The sequence below is a fragment of the Lepidochelys olivacea genome (genome assembly GCF_965140295.1).
Source record: "Lepidochelys olivacea isolate rLepOli2 genome assembly, chromosome: 3".
NCBI lineage: Eukaryota > Metazoa > Chordata > Testudines > Cheloniidae > Lepidochelys > Lepidochelys olivacea.
The window spans coordinates 114,477,466-114,495,486 of record NC_140413.1 but is presented as its reverse complement, the minus strand read 5'-3'; the positions used below and the strand labels follow the sequence as shown (position 1 = coordinate 114,495,486).

The 18,021-nt window shown below is 39.9% G+C and overlaps 1 protein-coding gene across 4 annotated transcripts in view; it reads left to right on the top strand.

Annotated features, from left to right (window-relative positions):
• Positions 1-18,021, top strand: part of LRP11 (LDL receptor related protein 11) — a 35,712-nt gene that overhangs the window by 13,208 nt on the left and 4,483 nt on the right. The window contains exons 3-7 of one of the 4 annotated variants that reach the window (XM_084624678.1): positions 6,796-6,937; positions 9,336-9,461; positions 11,082-11,288; positions 12,392-12,562; positions 14,481-14,537. In XM_084624678.1, the coding sequence (XP_084480804.1) occupies positions 6,796-6,937; positions 9,336-9,461; positions 11,082-11,288; positions 12,392-12,562; positions 14,481-14,537 (703 nt within the window). The remainder of the gene's footprint in view (positions 1-6,795; positions 6,938-9,335; positions 9,462-11,081; positions 11,289-12,391; positions 12,563-14,480; positions 14,538-18,021) is intronic. The other 3 variants (XM_084624680.1, XM_084624679.1, XM_084624681.1) reach the window with 3 other exon arrangements.

Below are 18,021 nucleotides of genomic sequence, written 5' to 3'. Positions count from 1 at the left end.
TGTGCATAAGCACTTGCCAAGATTACAATTCAGCCACAGCTATTCCAAAAACGTTTTAATTCATTCCTCAAATATTTGTCTTGCTCATCTAAATATGTTTTTTCCCCAGAACTGTGTAATATTAGTTGGTTTTGGTTAGTTTTTTAACAGTTAATGCTATATAAAGAACAATTTAAGGTGTTTTGAACTAACATCTCTTTCCTTCTTGACATTATTCTAATCATTTTCAGTACAGCATTGCTGTACATATTGTTGAGCATTTTCAATCCAGGTTCTTTTAGGGTATGTCTACTCTCCAGCTGAGAGTGTGCCTCGCAGCCCAGGAAGAGAGACTTGTGCGAGCTCACGAAAAATAGCAGTGTGGATGTTATGGCATGGACAGCAGCCGGCATGGGCCAGTTGCTTGAGTCCAAGACCACCTGGCCCTCTGAGTCTGAGCTAGGGAGGCTAACCCAAGCTGCCACCCGCTATTTTCAGCACACTAGCTTGAGCAGAGCTTTTGTGAGTCTGTCTACCTGGGCTAGGAAGCTCACTCCTAGCTGCTGTGTAGACATACCCTTAAGGGCTGGCCTACTTGGGGAAATTGACTGGAATTGCTATTGTGGAATAGGCTGTTCTGCAATAGCTATTCCAGAATAGCTTTCCATGTGCACACTCTGTTCTAGAATAGAAGGAATTTTATTCCAGAATAATGACTCTGTTTTGGAAGCCCAGTAGTTATTAGGGAGTACAAGTGACTTTTGATCAAGAATAGTTTTCTATCCCCATTGGTTTTCTCCTGTTGACAATACCTAATGAAAATGCAACAAATTGGTTATCATATGGATTTTGGATGATGCCCTGTATTACAGCGTTTAAACAAAATAAGTAGCTTCAGCTATAAGTGCAAGAGCAAAACAAGCAGTGACTGGAGACAGCAAATCTACATGTACTATTTTGTCTAGACACTATACCCGGCAGCCCATTCTGCATGCTTGCTGAGCCTCTCTGATCTTTACCTTGTTCCCAGATACCCTATCGTGCCATCAAAGTTTCCGTGGACCACTCCATTTATGTCTTGCCCTGGTCCCTTTGCTGGTCTGTCTCAGTTCCCATCCCACCACAAGTACTTTCTGGCACATTTTTTTGCCCTGTCTTTTAGTGTTGTGTGCCATAATCCCTCTGCCCTAATGGCCCTTTCTGGCACTCTGTCATCTGTGTCTTGGCCACTCTAAAACTCAGGCTCTCCTTCCTTTTTCCCACCTGATAACTCCAGTGCTTTGCCTCTGGCTACATCTACACTCAGAGGTGGAGGTGTAATTTCCAGCTCAGGTAGACATACCCACGCTAGCTCTGATTGAGCTAGCATGCTAAACATAGAAGTGTAGCTGCAGCAAGACCGTTCCGAAGGATGTGCTAGCCACTCTGAGTGCAACCCTGCCTGGGACCGTAGGAACTTGGGGAGGCTACCTTGTGCCACCACAACTATACTTCTATGTTTAGCGCACTAGCTAGATCAGAGCTGGCATGGGAATGTCTAACTGATCTGGAAATCACACCTCCAGCTCAAAGTGTAGACATACCCTTAGTTTCCTGAAGCAGCTCCAGAGTGCTCTCTCAGCTTCCACTGGCTCTCCAATATCCTCTGTCTCAATTTTCTTTGGATCCATCCATGTTTCAAATACTGCCAATTCAGAAGTCTTAAGTATCACACAGTTGCAATATGTAGTGTGGACAGGATTTTAAACATGTTCCCTAACTCCGTTAAAGCCTTGGGGTTAAGATTAAGGTTCCGTTTCCACTACAAATTGTACTTGTTTTATAAATATATTAGGAGACATGTTCAAGGCTTAGTCTGGTTACAGAACATAGGTAAACATCCCTTCTACCTACAAATTGCAATGAGATTCCACTGCTGGATCCTCATTTGGATTGAAGCCTTAGAGATTATTTTTTAAAATACATTATTTATCATATTTTACATTAATGTACACTTTGGAGCATTAATAATAATTGAAGTGCAAAGGATCAGACTCAGGGGTAATGGATCTGCAGAGATTTCAGGTCAGGGGATGTACGTACAAAGGTGGCGTAAAGCTCACGTTTGCAGTCCGCTAGTGCTGGCTATGTTCAGGGCAAGACCCTCTGTGCAGAGATACACCAGCTGCAAATGGCCCCAGGAGGCTAATGCATAGCCAGTGATCAATATGATGCAGAGATGTCCCAGCAACCCCTCTTTATCTCTGATCACACCCTCTTTTCCTCTCTAGGGAAGGGGAGCATCTATATCATATTTGTACCACTGGAGGATGCCCCTTGTATTGAGTAACTTTACTGTCATTTATAACTAGATGTGAATATAATCTTCTGTATAATAACTGTGGTGTTTTCCTGAGGCAGACTGACAGACTGTGGGCTTTGGAGAAGGCTTGGCAAGTGTTTAATCATTCTGAGATTATGGTTCCTAGGCTGCAGACACTTACTGGTCAAACAAATGAATCAAATAAGGGGAAACTATTTGTTAAATACAGTGGAATCTGGATTTTATGAAACCCAGTCTAACTAATGACCAGTAGTACAAACCATTTTTTCCCCATGGGGAAAAAATAAATCACATTACAAAAGTGATGTTGGTGAAGAACAAGTTGACACCCTTTCACATTCTGATGCCTTCAGTGTATTGGAAATCACTTTGCAGTGATTGGAAGCATGAGAAGAAAGTGATGCAATGAACCATACTGCAACTTATGCACCATACCTGCTGTCATTTTGAGGTGTTCGATTTTTTTGAGCTTTTTGATTTTATAAACTCTTCAATCCCAAATTAGTTTGTAAAGTAGGATGGAAAGGGCTATAATTTAATCTCTTCCTCTCCACAAAAATGAATTCTCTTTGTTAATGTGCTCTTGAGAAAAAAGAGAGCACTTCCAAAATGACAGTTTCAATATTTCAAAAATCTCAACCCAGCAGGAGACGCACCAACAAACAATGCAGGGTACTAGTATGTCCTTATTGCATCATTTTGCTGTTCTCTTCTTGTGAGTGAAACAAGCAGGCTCCTGAAATTTAAAAGATTCTTTAGGGAGTTGCTGGCTCAAAGAATTTGTAATAGCAGCCTAGAGCCTTTCACCTGTTGGTCACCAGTGTGAATTTAGCCCAGGACAGTAATGAACAAAAGTCACTCATCTGATGAGTCTCTTTGTGAATGTAAGCTTTCGTGAGCTACAGCTCACTTCATTGGATGCATACTGTGGAAAGTATAGAAGTTCTTTTTATACACACAAAGCATGAAAAAATGGGTGTTTACCACTACGAAAGGTTTTCTCTCCCCCCACCCCACTCTCCTGCTGGTAATAGCTTATCTAAAGTGATCACTCTCCTTACACTGTGTATGATAATCAAGTTGGGCCATTTCCAGCACAAATCCAGGTTTCCCCACACACACACACACACAAACCCACTCTCCTGTTGGTAATAGCTTATCTAAAGTGACCGCTCTCCTTACAGTGTGTATGATAATCAAGGTGGGCCATTTCCAGCACAAATCCAGGGTTTAACAAGAACGTCTGGGGGTGGGAGGTAGGAAAAAACAAGGGGAAATAGGTTACCTTGCATAATGACTTAGCCACTCCCAGTCTCTATTCAAGCCTGAGTTAATTGTATCCAATTTGCAAATGAATTCCAATTCAACAGTCTCTCGCTGGAGTCTGGATTTGAAGTTTTTTTGTTGTAATATCGCAACTTTCATGTCTGTAATTGTGTGACCAGAGAGATTGAAGTGTTCTCTGACTGGTTTATGAATGTTATAATTCTTGACATCTGATTTGTGTCCATTTATTCTTTTACGTAGAGACTGTCCAGTTTGACCAATGTACATGGCAGAGGGGCATTGCTGGCACATGATGGCATATATCACATTGGTGGATGTGCAGGTGAACGAGCCTCTGATAGTGTGGCTGATGTTATTAGGCCCTCTGATGGTGTCCCCTGAATAGATATGTGGGCACAGTTGGCAACGGGCTTTGTTGCAAGGATAGGTTCCTGGGTTAGTGGTTCTGTTGTGTGGTATGTGGTTGCTGGTGAGTATTTGCTTCAGGTTGGGGGGCTGTCTGTAGGCAAGGACTGGCCTGTCTCCCAAGATTTGTGAGAGTGTTGGGTCATCCTTCAGGATAGGTTGTAGATCCTTAATAATGCGTTGGAGGGGTTTTAGTTGGGGCTGAAGGTGACGGCTAGTGGCGTTCTGTTATTTTCTTTGTTAGGCCTGTCCTGTAGTAGGTGACTTCTGGGAACTCTTCTGGCTCAAGCTGGGCCATATCCAGCACAAATCCAGGTCCACCCCTCCCCCCCCAACACACAGACCCACTCTCCTGTTGGTAATAGCTTATCTCAAGTGATCACCCTCCTTACAATGTAAGCTATTACCAACAGGAGAGTGGGTTTGGGGGCGGTGGGGGAGGGGAGAGAAAACCTGGATTTGTGCTAGAAATGGCCCAACTTGATTATCATACACATTGTAAGGAGAGTGATCACTTTAGATAAGCTATTACCAGCAGGAGAGTGGGGTGGGGGGAGAGAAAACCTTTTGTAATGGTAAACACCCATTTTTTCGTGCTTTGTGTGTATAAAAAGATCTTCTATACTTTCCACAGTATGCATCCGATGAAGTGAGCTGTAGCTCACGAAAGCTTATGCTCAAATAAATTGGTTAGTCTCTAAGGTGCCACAAGTCCTCCTTTTCTTTTTGCGAATACAGACTAACACGGCTGTTACTCTGAAACCTGTCTTTGTGAATGAGTTGCTAGCTTCAGTGTAGCTCCCCGGGGTGGTAGGTATCCGCATCACAAAGTGCACTGTCTGAGTTGGCAGTAACGGGTGTCTTTGTTGGTAGTCTTAAGAGAATGTAAGGGCTGAACCAGCACGAAAATAAAACTATCCTCAGAGTTTCCTCCTCTATTCATGAGGTTTGTGAAGAGGGGAGGGAAACTTGTCCTGCTTCTGATCTAGCTGAACATGTTCAGAAAGAAATAAAAAGATCTCCAAGGTTATAAGTGAGACTGGTCATGCATGTAAGTCCGGCAGAATTGGGCCTGTGCTTTTAGTACTACTTTTGCCTTCCTTCTTCAAAACAAGCCCACTAGTTCATTACTTAGCATTGTTAGAAAAAATGCGCCTAAAGAGAAAATCTAGTAGAATTCTAGAATCACACAAATATAGGCTAATTTTACAAAGGCAGAAAACTGAGTTTGAATGGGATAAAACATTTATGAGTAGCACGAGTGCATTACCTGAAGGAAATTGCAAGGGAGTTATGAAAGTAATTTCATAGCCTAGTGAAAACCGCTGTTCATTCTTTAATCTGCTGCCTCTTGCCAAATTGCAGTTTACTAACAGCTACTCTTTGAAGCCAAAATGAACAGTTTAAATTGCTGTGTTCCTGCACATATTGTTCCTCAGAGAATAGTCAGATTATCACACTCACACTGCATTTGTACACAAGAAGAAATAATAGGTTTTTTACTTTGGTGAATGGTGCTAAATACATTTGAAGAAAATGTAGTGGTTCTGAATTTTTTTTTAAATTGTCTGTAAAACAAAATGTAAGAATATTTAGAAACCCAGGAAAGTCTCTTATAAATTTTTAAATAATATGTTCTCTCAATACAACACAAATTTGTGAATCAAATGGTATTTCATTCCAACATAATTCAATGTTTCAGTTATTAGAAAAGTAGTTTCACAGTGTGAGGAGGAAAGCTATTTGAATATTTTGTCTTTTTACCATCAAAATTATTGGGCTTGTAGAAATATAGAGAGAGAGATTACTTTAATATTTAATATATTGACTTACTATAGGTGGGGTAGGTAGCACTCCCTACTATTCAAGTTGCCTCACACTTTCCATTATTAAATGCTGTTTTCAGTTGCTCATACCTTCGCCAAACTTTAACAGTTTGGGCTGACAGTTTTCATGCCAGATGCTGCCTCAGACTGAATCTTTATGGAATAAAGATGAAAAGAATAAAGCAAATTTTGATTCATAAAATCAGTCTTCAGGCTTACCAGGTGTTCACCTGCCTATATCACCTGCTGGATATACAGTCCAGCATCACCTGCCATCATGTGTAACACCTGCTCGATATACATTGAGATATGAGCTTACTTCCCTTGGAAGTTTGGATAGCCTCTCTAGACTCAGAAAAACTTTCTTTTAGGTGTAGTTGGCCTGATGTGACTGCATATTGTGAGACATACCTAGGCTACAGATGAAATGTGGAGAACCTCTTTCTAAAGCACACACTAGCAGCATTGTGGAATATTACCAAGCTCTTTAAATACTTTGTCCATCACTTACATGAAAACCCAGTTTTCTAGCCAAATTGTTGCTACATATTTTTTTGCAGTTGAAGAATGAGGTAAAATAAGCTTCCAAATTGTATTTCACCCATCATCTCAGTAGATACTGTAGACGTTCACATATCCTATTTGTTCTCTTAATAACTACAGCTGCAACACGGGATAACTGAGAACAGAGAATTATTACTGAGACCAGTGCATAAAAGCTAAACATTTGATATTTGCAAGTAGAAGGCATCAAAAGATCTAAATGTTATGAAATTATATCTACGTTTGATTGATCTGGTCTGACTTGAAAGAGAAATATTTTATCTCCTTGAGAAGCAGCGTACAGAAGTGTTTCAACTATTTGTAGAAATGTATGACTGGTCCAATTTTGTTAAGGTGTCTATGTCAGTTAATGTACAGTAGCCAGGACTAGAATTTCAAAAATGAACTTTCTGGCTCTTCTCTTTTGATCAGGTACCACAGCCAGGAACATTGAAGCTCTCTCACTTGCAAGAAGGTGTATACATTTTCCAGCTGACGGTGACAGACACTGCTGGTCAAAAGAGCTCAGATAATATCTCTGTGACCGTTCTTCCAATGCTTCACTCTGCATTAGGTGAGAAAATGGTTGAAATCACAGTTTGTGTGACTGCTGCAGTGTGGCATACCTAAAAAGTCTCTTGGGGTAGATGGGAATGCAGATCCCTATCATAATGTCATTTTTTTATTTAATAATAGCTTCCTTCCTTCTGTATTCCTATTTCAAATGGGGAAGGGGTTAAAAACACTTTTGGACGAGGGAAGGAAAACCGTCTTTTTATGTGTTTGTATGATTAATCACTTCATTGCAGATGAACATGCAGGGTAGGGCAAGCAAAACATAGCTTTGGTATTGCCATATGTATCAGGCATGTTATGATGGTATATTGTACATTCAATGCAGGATCAATAGAACATGGCAGGGCATATGCTGTTGTGAAAGACCACGGAAGAAGCAATTAATAAGTGTAAGATCCACAGACTAACGATGATTAAAATTTCTTCGTGAATTTGTATTTAAACTAAAGCAGGTTTGGATTGTTTCTTTTTTTTTTATGCTTTTAAACTTTCTTCTGAAATGTTTACAACCCAGGTATTGCAACATTGTGCTAGTGCATGAATGGAAACTGAAATTGGCTAGAAAGTGACTATGTATTTTCAAGTTCTGAAACTGAGACTGCAAGGGGGTGGGGGCGAAGGCAAACAGCATGAATGATGAGAGGAACTTCGATTCTTGAGGTTCTCAGTTTTAGTAATAGGGTCTTTCTACATTAAGGAAATTCGCATCTGTGTAACTATGATTAACTTACACTGGTAGAGCATACTTTGGAATATTACCAGATTAAACTGCACCAGTTCAGCACTTCTCCTTTAGGCATTTGCACTAGTGTAACTAAATGGATGAGCAGAAGAGTGGAAAAGAACCAATTAATAACTTGTACCCTCCACAAATTAATAATATAAATGTACAGTATTCAGGAATTTTCTTTAGACGGTGTTTTTTCAGAAGGGATGAGGTTTCCTTTTAAATGTTCCCCAGAAATGTTTGCAACCCAAATGATATTGATGTGGTTACACTGGTACAGATTTCCTTAATGCAGACAGGGCCTGTGGTGTTTTTAGCACTAAAGATTATAAAATGTGTTTTTCCAAGTATGGTTTTTAGCTGACAGTGTACATTCATACCATGCTTTAAGTGTAGTTGTTGTTATGGAGTACAGCAGTGTAATAATTGATCATTTGAGTTGTTCCCGCAGACTGGTTTGCTGTTACAGTGTCCAAATGCTGGAGTTGATAGCATTTTACAAACCAAAGAAACATGCTGGCATTGGGAGGACTGCTGCAAAAGTGATTTGTAAACATCTGATAATTACAAGGTCAAAATGTGTTGCAGGAAAGCCTTTAATATTTAACAGCAATGCGGAAGTGTCCAGAGATAGACATTCTCATTACCAGAGAAATCTAAATATTAGGGCACGCAGCAATCCATTTCTTTCCAGTTAAGATCATTTGCAAGAATGTTGGCTCAATGCTACTCATGTACATGCTACATTTGAAATTACGGGGGCTACTCATATGAATAAAGGATGCAGGATCATGTCCTTCATTTGTCCTTTGATGAATTTTGACAAAATACAACACAAAGAAGGAATGCACACAGCTCTAAAAACAAAATTAATATGCATGTGTGTGCATATGTAAAATAACATACACTCACAGACAGGAAATAAATATCCAACTATGAAATGGTGTGTGCAGCAAATGGAATTAAAGCCCCATCATTCAAAATGTTCCTGTGTATTTGACTTAGGAACTGTCCTGGGTTTTTTAACCCAAGCCAGACTCCCTACTGATAGTCTGGGCAAGTGCTCCAGGAAGCGTGGTATTTGCTGCTCTGGATTTTTGTAGAAAACAAACTGCTTCCCACCATTAAGAGCTGCTGTGCAGAGCCCACAGGAAGGAAGCCAACTGCTGGCTTCTCCCTGCTGTTCGAGTGCAGGGTAAAACTTTTCCTTGAATAGCAGCAGTACTATCTAGCCCCCAACCCGGCTCTCTATTTCTTAATTAGAGAGCTTCCCAAACTCACTCACTGAAAGGAGCAGAAGTGCAGAGCTGGGTAAAGAAAGTCAGGAAAGGGGGGCTATTTTGATCTCCCTCAGTGCAGGGGCTATGTTTACACAGAGTTTGAGGTGTTGCAGACCTCTTGGCAGCTAAAACCCCCAGCTCACAAACTCCTGCTGTAGAAAAGCTACCAAAATAGTGAAGAGGGTGCAGGGTCCAGCTCTTCTTTATAGTTCCTGTGTCACCATACATAGTGTGAAACAGCAGCTTCGTTCTAGTCTTTCTGCAGCATTTTATTTTACATGTTGTCTTTCTTGGGTTTTGCTATAACATTGAAATATTAATACCTCTTTAGATTTAGTATCCTGTATTTGGGCTTCCCTTCTTGTAATCTGAGAATTATTCTACAACAGGCTGTGCTGGAGTTTGTTCTCGCTACCAGTTTATCTGTGATGATGGCTGCTGCATTGACATCACCTTTGCTTGCGATGGAGTGGAGCAATGCCCGGATGGATCTGATGAAGCGTTCTGTCAGAACTGTGAGTGCATAGTACACTGTTTTTTGTCCTGGAAGCAATGGCTGGGGGTTCTGATAAGAAACGTGGTAATGTGCTCCCTCAGTGCACAGTTAGATCTCTCTAATCAAAATAGTTATTTAGAGCCTTTCATTGAAAACAGCAGGTGTATAGGGTAGCCGTCTTCTTATTAGGTGTTCAAAAATGAATTGAATTGTTTTTTTTAAATCACTTTAGAACTGTTGGAGATCCCAGAGTAACAGATATTAAATAGTTCTCAACAAAACATCTGAAAGATCAGTTCTTTCTTCACTTTCATTCTAAGGCCAGGGTTCTTATTTTCATCTGAAGGAATAGCTGAGAGGTTGAAACATCTAATGCAGAGTACACATCACAAAAAAGTTGTACACCTTTCAAAAATTCAAAATGTTGGGATGTTTAAAAAGGATCTGTTATGGGATCCAGCCAATCCCACTGCCTTGTTATCTTGCATCCCCCAACCCAGTTTACACCACTCTTACAACTTTGACTTTATGCCCTTCTTTTCTTCTGCAGTGGGAATATGCTGTAAGATGCTCTCCCTTCTTGATCTGGTACATTGTTTATTAGGAGCTTAATTAAGATTTAGAAAGGAATATAGTTCCAGGGTACATTAAATTGTCAGTTTTATCCACTCTCAGTTTTATGTAGTGGTGCTGGAGAGTGTTTTTATGAATTGAATTGGAATGATTGCACCTCCCCAACATATGGTATCTGAAGGAAGGATGGTCCAGTAGTTAGATGCTAGCCTGGGATCCTGGAGACATGATTCAAGTCACTGCTCTGCCACAGGCCAAGTCACTTAATTTCCCAGTGCCTCAGTTCCCCATCTGTAAAATGGGGATAGTACTAGTGTGGTGCTCAGATACTGCGGTAATTGGGATCATATAAGTACCTAAGATTGATTGATTGATTGTGGTTTTTGTGGCTGAAATGCGTAGACACTTCTTCAGAGATGTGCTACCCATTTTGTGAAATAATTAGAGGTTGACTGTGGGATGCTGGTAGCTTTAAACTGCTATAGTCTTAATCTACACTTTACAATAAAGTGAAAAGCATGATCATTACATAGCTCATTGTATTTTAGTTTTATATACTAGCTCTGCAAAAACAGAGATTAAAAGTTAATTTTGTAATTATATCACATCACAGGGCAACCCGTGGGATGTTTTTTCAGTTTAAGGAGAGTTTAGCAAAAAACATAGGAGAGCAGAGAATCCTAAATCCAAAGAATTGGTTATTGTTGGTAGCAGATTTGCTGCAGTAATGACAATGCTGAGATTAAGGAAAGCCTCATTTGATTCATTGCTGTAGCCATACATTGTTCACTCTGAGTTGTCACTTTTAAGAACATAACCCTTTTCAAGGGATTACCTAGTGGGAGCTATGCATCTAAATCCTCTGTAACTCTCTGAAAATTTAGAGTCAGCATCTCAGAAGGCAAAGAAAAACTGTCATATAATAGGGGTCTGAATGCTGAGTGGTATCAGAGTCTGATAAACATGTTAAAACTCCCTCATGCCAAATTCTATCATCTTTACTATCACAAAACTCCCATTTACTTCCATACAAAAATAATAATTGTTTTTATTTCCATTAATTCAGTCAGTCCTGGCCGAAAGACAGCAACTCATGCAGCTGTCAGCACTGCCCAACAAAGGATCATAGGCCTGACTAAAGATGCAGACAACTCTGTGGAAAACACCCAGAAAAACACTATAAGAAATCAGCCACTACTTTCACTTGATGCAGACAAGTCTAATCAATCACTCTCTCAGGGACCAAAGAAACAAATCAGTGGGTTTATCCCAGGTAAGAATAAAAAAAGAAATAGTTTCAGTTAGTCAGTCTTTATTAACCAAAAAAAGTACCTTTTATTATAGATGGCACCTAGTCAAAAGCAAAATCTTGCAAATATAGGTAATGTGGGGGAAATTGTAGGAGGTTAATAATTATACCTAAAAATTTACCTTTAAAGTTTGCCAGGCATCATTTCTAGCAGTTGGTAAAAAGAAAAGAAAAATTCCAAAATGCTAGAAATACAGTCTAACCAGTTTAGAGGCAAACAGTACAAAACACTCAAAGAGAGCAAATATGGAAAACTGCTGTGCGCTCTGCTGTTATTAATTATTTACCTAGTAGCATACTAGGCAGTTACAGATATGTAGGAAAATAGCTTCAATGGGACTTCATACATAGGAAGGTACTACTTAGTGTGAGTAAGGGTGACAGTATCTGACCCAATGTGAACTGAGAGAAGGAAATTCTTTATGTTATGGTCTCTTCCCTTTTTAGAACTGCACTTTTCCGAGTACAACTAGCTGATGTAAATGTAGAGAAGTCCACGATTTGAGGACTTCAATAGCTCAGACATAGGTGAGAGGTTTTTCGCAGGAGTGGGTGGGTGAGATTCTGTGGCCTGTGTTGTGCAGGAGGTCAGACTAGATGATCATAATGGTCCCTTCTGACCTTAATATCTATGAATCTATGTGTCTGATGTAGCACAGTCTTTTGTGATACCTTTGTATTTCTACCAGTGGAGACCAAAAAAAAAAAATAATAATAACCCCAAAACCCCACATACTGTTGCATTAGTAGGCAAAGAGGTTTTTGTGAAGAACAATATCACTGTTGGAAGTTATAAAACACTATCTTAGCAAAAGCTTCAGAAGCTGCAGTGAAATCAGACCTTTTAGTGCAGTCAAAGCATAGGTAGTTCCCTTGCCAGGAAGCTGAAACAATCCAATATGTTTAACAAATGAAATTAACTAGAGCCTTTTATTAAAGAATAAGTTACAAGTACACAGAGAGTACAAGCCTCTTACATTTTAATGGATTTTTAATGTTTAGATGTGAGCTTAGCTTCTAGAGATACAGCTGATTAGAAATATGGTTTTCTTTTCTTGTTGCAACAGAACAGTGCTTAGTGCTCCCCGCTGTTGGCCCTTGTAAAGGGCACTTCCCTCGCTGGCACTTTGATGTTTCTTCAGGCACTTGCCTACATTTCATCTATGGTGGCTGCAAAGGGAATGAAAACAACTTCCTTCAAGAATCTGACTGCCTCAGTGAATGTGTAGAAATTCATGGTAAAAATTCCCTCTGTTGGGAAGAAGGGAATATATCTTTATAAAGCATTTTATGTATTTATATTTGCTCCAGCAGTGTAATATGAACTCTGCAACAGAGGCTCTTTAAAATTCTCTATTCTGCCTGAAGTCCTTTTACCTCTTACATTTATTACTAACACCGAAGATTATAACTGAAAGTTAGAGGAAAATGGAATGGTAGCTTTTATTCAGTTTGTTTCCTTTGTGCTATTGTCCACACTTCTGTATTGACAATGTCTGTTTACCTCTGCCCAGTCAGTTTCTTGGTCAGCTTCCCGTGTTGGCATATGCCTTTCACACCCACAAAGAGGAAACGGAAAAACATTTCTAAAAACGGGAAACTGATTATAAAACCACAGAAATTGGTATGGGGAGTCAGGGGCAGGAATAGCACCCAAAACTACTTTTAACTCACTTTTTTCAAGGGGGCAAGATTTCCAGCTGACTATGTCTTTCTCTAATTCTTGTGCTTTTACTGTTACTTTTTTATAAGTTTCAGTTAGAATTTAAACTCATTTCAGTTAAAATTAAAAATTTCCTTGTAGAATAGAATCTCACTGATCCACTAACTCAGTACTTTTAACTAAAACGCATGGTAATCTCTGCCCATATCTCAGCAATGTTATTATAGTTTACCTTTCTAAGACTTCATGATTCTTACAGCATATGATACAGCACATTCACTAGTATGCTAATATAAGAGTAACATAACTAAACGATACTTTTCAAAATAATTGAAAACAAGTGTGTTTTGTGATAAAGTAGTCTTGAATGATCAGGGGTTAAGCAAATAAACGTACTATGGAAGGATTAGTAATAGCAATGGGTCTGCATGGCATTCATGTACAGTTAGCAAGGTTCTGCGGTATCTCTTCATGTCCCATGTTGGGAAGTCTGTGCTGATAAAAATCTAAATCTCAGCACATTGGGGTTTTGGGCTTAAAAACGTCAATTATAAAAATGATCAATTACTGCACTTGTAAGAAATACAGACTTGGCAGACAAGTACACATTTTTGGGATGAGATGTTTCTTTAAGACACGGTGTTGCTTTTTTCTGAAGAATTCTAAATAAATCCAGTAATACTCTGACACAAAATATTTACATGAAGCTGTGTGGTGTGAGCACCTCAGCCTCAAATAATTTGGGCCTAAAGTCCTAGGTAGCAAACTCAAAGCACTGAAGCTTATAGTCTGATGTACCTTTTGTTTGCTAGTACTGATATGTTTCTACTGGTTTAGGGAGAAGAATCAACTACATGATAGTCTCCCAATAGTGACCAGCCTGGTGGTGATATCATATAGGGGAATGATGGTAAATTTTGTTTCTGGGCTTGCTGTCCTTTCTGGCTGCAGAGAGGGCTTTGATTGCACAATAGGGTCCCTCCAGTTAGTTGATGAGTGGCACTGTTAAGCTTTCAAGAAAACGTCTTCAGTCCTCCGCTTGAAAGATTGTAGCTTCAGTGTTGACATAGGCAGGGTCAAAGGAATAAATCCCATCAAGGATTTCAGTCAGGATAAAAAAGTGGTAATAGCTAAGGATAGCATGAGTAGAAGCCATTCAGGCTTCCTCACACAGTTCTACAAATGCACTGCTGTGTAATAAACAACACTCCCATTTTAGTATAGGTCCTCTCCTGAGTTGGCATGCCAAATTCTCTAGTGGTTCTCTGAGCCGGACCACATGTACGTCATGTTTACACCTGTGAATAACTAGATGAGACCCACCAAGCTAATTTTACTTGTGAGCTCAATCAAATTGGCAGTATGTCTCCCAGGTGTTGCAAAGGTAGTGTTGTAAACCACTGTGCCTCAAAAATATATTAAAATGAAGTCTTAATCTCAACCAATGGGACTTCCTTTGCAAAATATGATTTTTTAAATGTATTAATTAACAGGTGCAATTTCACAACAGACTGCAACGGATCCGTCATCTCCGTCCAATTCAGAGCCAGGTTTGACTTGTGTTTAAATAATTATTTTGTATATTGTCACAAAATTATAGGTGAGAGAAGGTAAATGAAGTGGTTTAATAGATGCAATGGTTGGAAGTTGACAGGCAAAAATCAAACTAGAAATAAGTGCAAATTTTAATAGCAAGGGTAATTAACTATTGGAACAGCTTATGTGTGGATGTGGTACATTCTCCATCACTTTCAATCTTTACATCAAGACTAGCAGTCCTTCAGTGGTATGCTCTAGTTCAACCATAAGTTATGGACTTCATACAGAAATTATTGGGGTAAATTCTGTGGACTGTGTTATGCAGAAGATCAGCAGTGGAAATCATAATGGCCCCTGGTGATCTTAATCTGTGAAGAGAAGAGATTTTCTTTGTGATAAGAGGTTGTAGGAAGCAGTTTCTTACTCTTCCTTTAAGTTACAATGATCATTAATAACACTAGTGGGGACATGTCACACTTCCCTTCTCCCCTCCACTAGTGAGCTCCCCATCAGTGAACTTGCCTCTGGGTTCTAAGATATTCATTGGATAAATGAATGTCTTTGCTACAGGTGCTCAGATACTATAGTGATGGATAACAATATAAAACTCTATCATTAAACTGATCATTAATGTGTCTGACTGGACTAACCATGGTGTGGATTCTTTAGGACCCTGTCTACACTAGATGAATTACCTGTTGATAACCATGGGCTAACCCATTGTCCCTACATTCCCTCCCCAGTTGGTGTTGGAAATAGTTAGACCACAAAGTAGACAAAGCTTGTGGTAGAAAAGATTTTAGACACCTTGTGCAAAGAGCACACTTTCTGTAAGAGGGTCATGGCTTGGCTCTGTCTACACAAGTGCCCAAAACATTTTCAACTGTCATTGAGATCAGATTCTGGGGGACTGGTCAAAAGGAGATAACTTTCCCTCTGTAGACACACCCTCTACGTTGTGTAATTCACACACCTCCTCTCCAAGAGCCCAAACACATCACTTCTGCATTGCAGCTAAGTTGCTGTCCTAAAGCTGCTTTCCAGTGTGGTGCTCACAATTGGCTGCCTATTATGGTGCTATTACATTTGTGAGGTAGTGTCATGAAAGTTTGCTTGCAGCTAAGCAAACTGGAATGGCAGGCTGGCTGTGAGCACCAACAATAGCAGCTCGAGCAATCACAGACTATGTAGGAGGCCTGAATGCCCCCAGGACTTTCACTTTCCAGGATTCTGGATGTACACTTCTCTGTAACAACTTTGCATTCCTTGGGTTTAATGTCTCTCACTGTGTCCTGACTGGCCTATGCCAACTGCCTTGCGGCGCTGTTTGGTTAGGGAATTACAACCCTTGATTGAATCCCCAAGCCATTACTTTACTTATGCTTCTGAGGCACACAACAGCAGGAGCCACAACTTAAATCTATAACCAATTTGTTATCTTATATAAAAGCACACTGTATTGGGCACAAGCTGAATTATACATTATGTCACATCAGGAAAAAAAATCATTGCTCTGACTCAGTGCTCCTAAGTTATCTCAGCAAAACTGTCACCCAGGTTGTTAGCTCAGGGTCGTATGTCCATGCAGGACTCGGGAATGGATTTCAAGACCCAGGAAGAGACTGTGCTCGGGTGAATGATTTGTTTCAAAGGAAAACCAGATTCCTTTGTTCTTCAAAAATCTATGCGCACACTTTGTATGAAAGCACTACAGTTGCCCATTGTATCTTGTTCAAAAACCTGTTTGGAGTTGCCTCATCTTTTTTTTCCAGCCCACAACAGATATGGACACTAGCAGTGTTAGCTTTGATTGGCCTTGCCCGTCCTATATTAATAGGCCTTTTCTTAATGATCCTACTGCATGTCTTGTGATGGGTCTGTGTTGTTCCCCCAAATTCTCCCACTAAATTTTTGTCCATACACATTCAGCCATGTTTGCTAGATGAACCTCGATAAGCTGTTGGTCCTAAAAGTTGCATTGTCTTGGCATGGTAGAGATTTGAAAATATTCATCCTTTAGGTAGAAAGTTGCAAACTAATCTAGGGTGGGTATGATGAATGCTAGAGTCAACATGCAGCAGCAGAATTTTCTGAGAAAGGCATTAAATCTTCTTAGATTTAGAATGGAACAAAGCTGTCAGTCTTTCTCTGGTATCAGGAAATATCTGGAGTAGAAGCCCTGTGCCTTGCCACAACCTGACTTTCAGTTCTTAAGGTGTTATCCAACTTACACTGATCTTCAGGAAGCACTTTTGCAAACGTGGAAATCTTCTTTCCATAAGTGATAGTGATACCATGACATCACTCCCTAGTAATTCACCACTCTTATTCCAAGCAAAGCAAAAGAAAACATTTTTCTGCCACCTGTGTTCATCTTTTTATCCTCCCTATCAGAGGGTGTGGAATGATATTGTTCTCCTCTAGATCTATGGCCTATTGCCGCCACTACCAGAGAGTTAGGTGTAGGATGCACATGAAAGAACAAAACCCCTTTGTATGGCAAATGATACAATTTGTCGGTCTTTTTTGATATAGCTTGAGGAGATGAAAGGGTACACCGAATTGCTTTTGCTGGTTGCATTAGTCCATCTAAAATTGGGAGAATGAGTTTATTTTTGGATAAGGCACCCAGATGTCAAAAAGATTGCAGTTTCTTCCAGTGTGATTGATGGAAACTAATCAAAGTTGTCATCAGCCTGTTCACAAGCTCAGGTAACTGTAAACCATTCTCAGAAGGAGAAGAAGCTGAAGCAATCTAAACATTCTCACCAGGGGAAGATTCAGCTTCCATTTCTGGCTCTAACTGGCATTCCATCTGAGTTACAGGCTCCTCTTCTTCCTCCAGTAGCATCAGTTACTATGGTCGGAGAATGCTCTCTGAAAGCAGGAGTGGCCAGATCCAAGAATGCTAGATCTGATGTGAAAGCCTTTTCTTGATCTTTTAAGGGGAGATACGTTCCTACTACAAAAAGAAAAGGAGTACTTGTGGCACCTTAGAGACTAACCAATTTATTTGAGCATGAGCTTTCGTGAGCTACAGCTCACTTCATCAAATGTGAGGCTGTTGGACATCTCTGTCGTTCTTCCAGCGCATGGTGGAACATGCTAGTTGTAACAATAAGCAAACTCCAGTACTTGAAGGATAAGATTATCTGTAGGCACTGTATCTAGAGTTATTTTCTTTCCTCTGAGAATGAAGCCTCAGAGGAATAGCTGGCAGCTGTTCACAATCAGATTCCTCCTTGGACTGTGGATCTGACCTCAAATCCGACCCAGACACTATCAGAGCTAGCATGTGTAAAATGGCAAAAGGCAAAATAACTTTATTTTGGGAGCCCAAAGCTGTTTTTTAGGATGGTAGAGAAGTGTCTGGGGAAAACTGACAACTCATCCAACCTCATTTCCTAGGTGTGGAGATCTGAGACTGGTAACTCACAAGAGCTTTTCTTTTCTCACTCTCAGACAGTGTCTCTTGCAGATCTCGTAAATGATCTG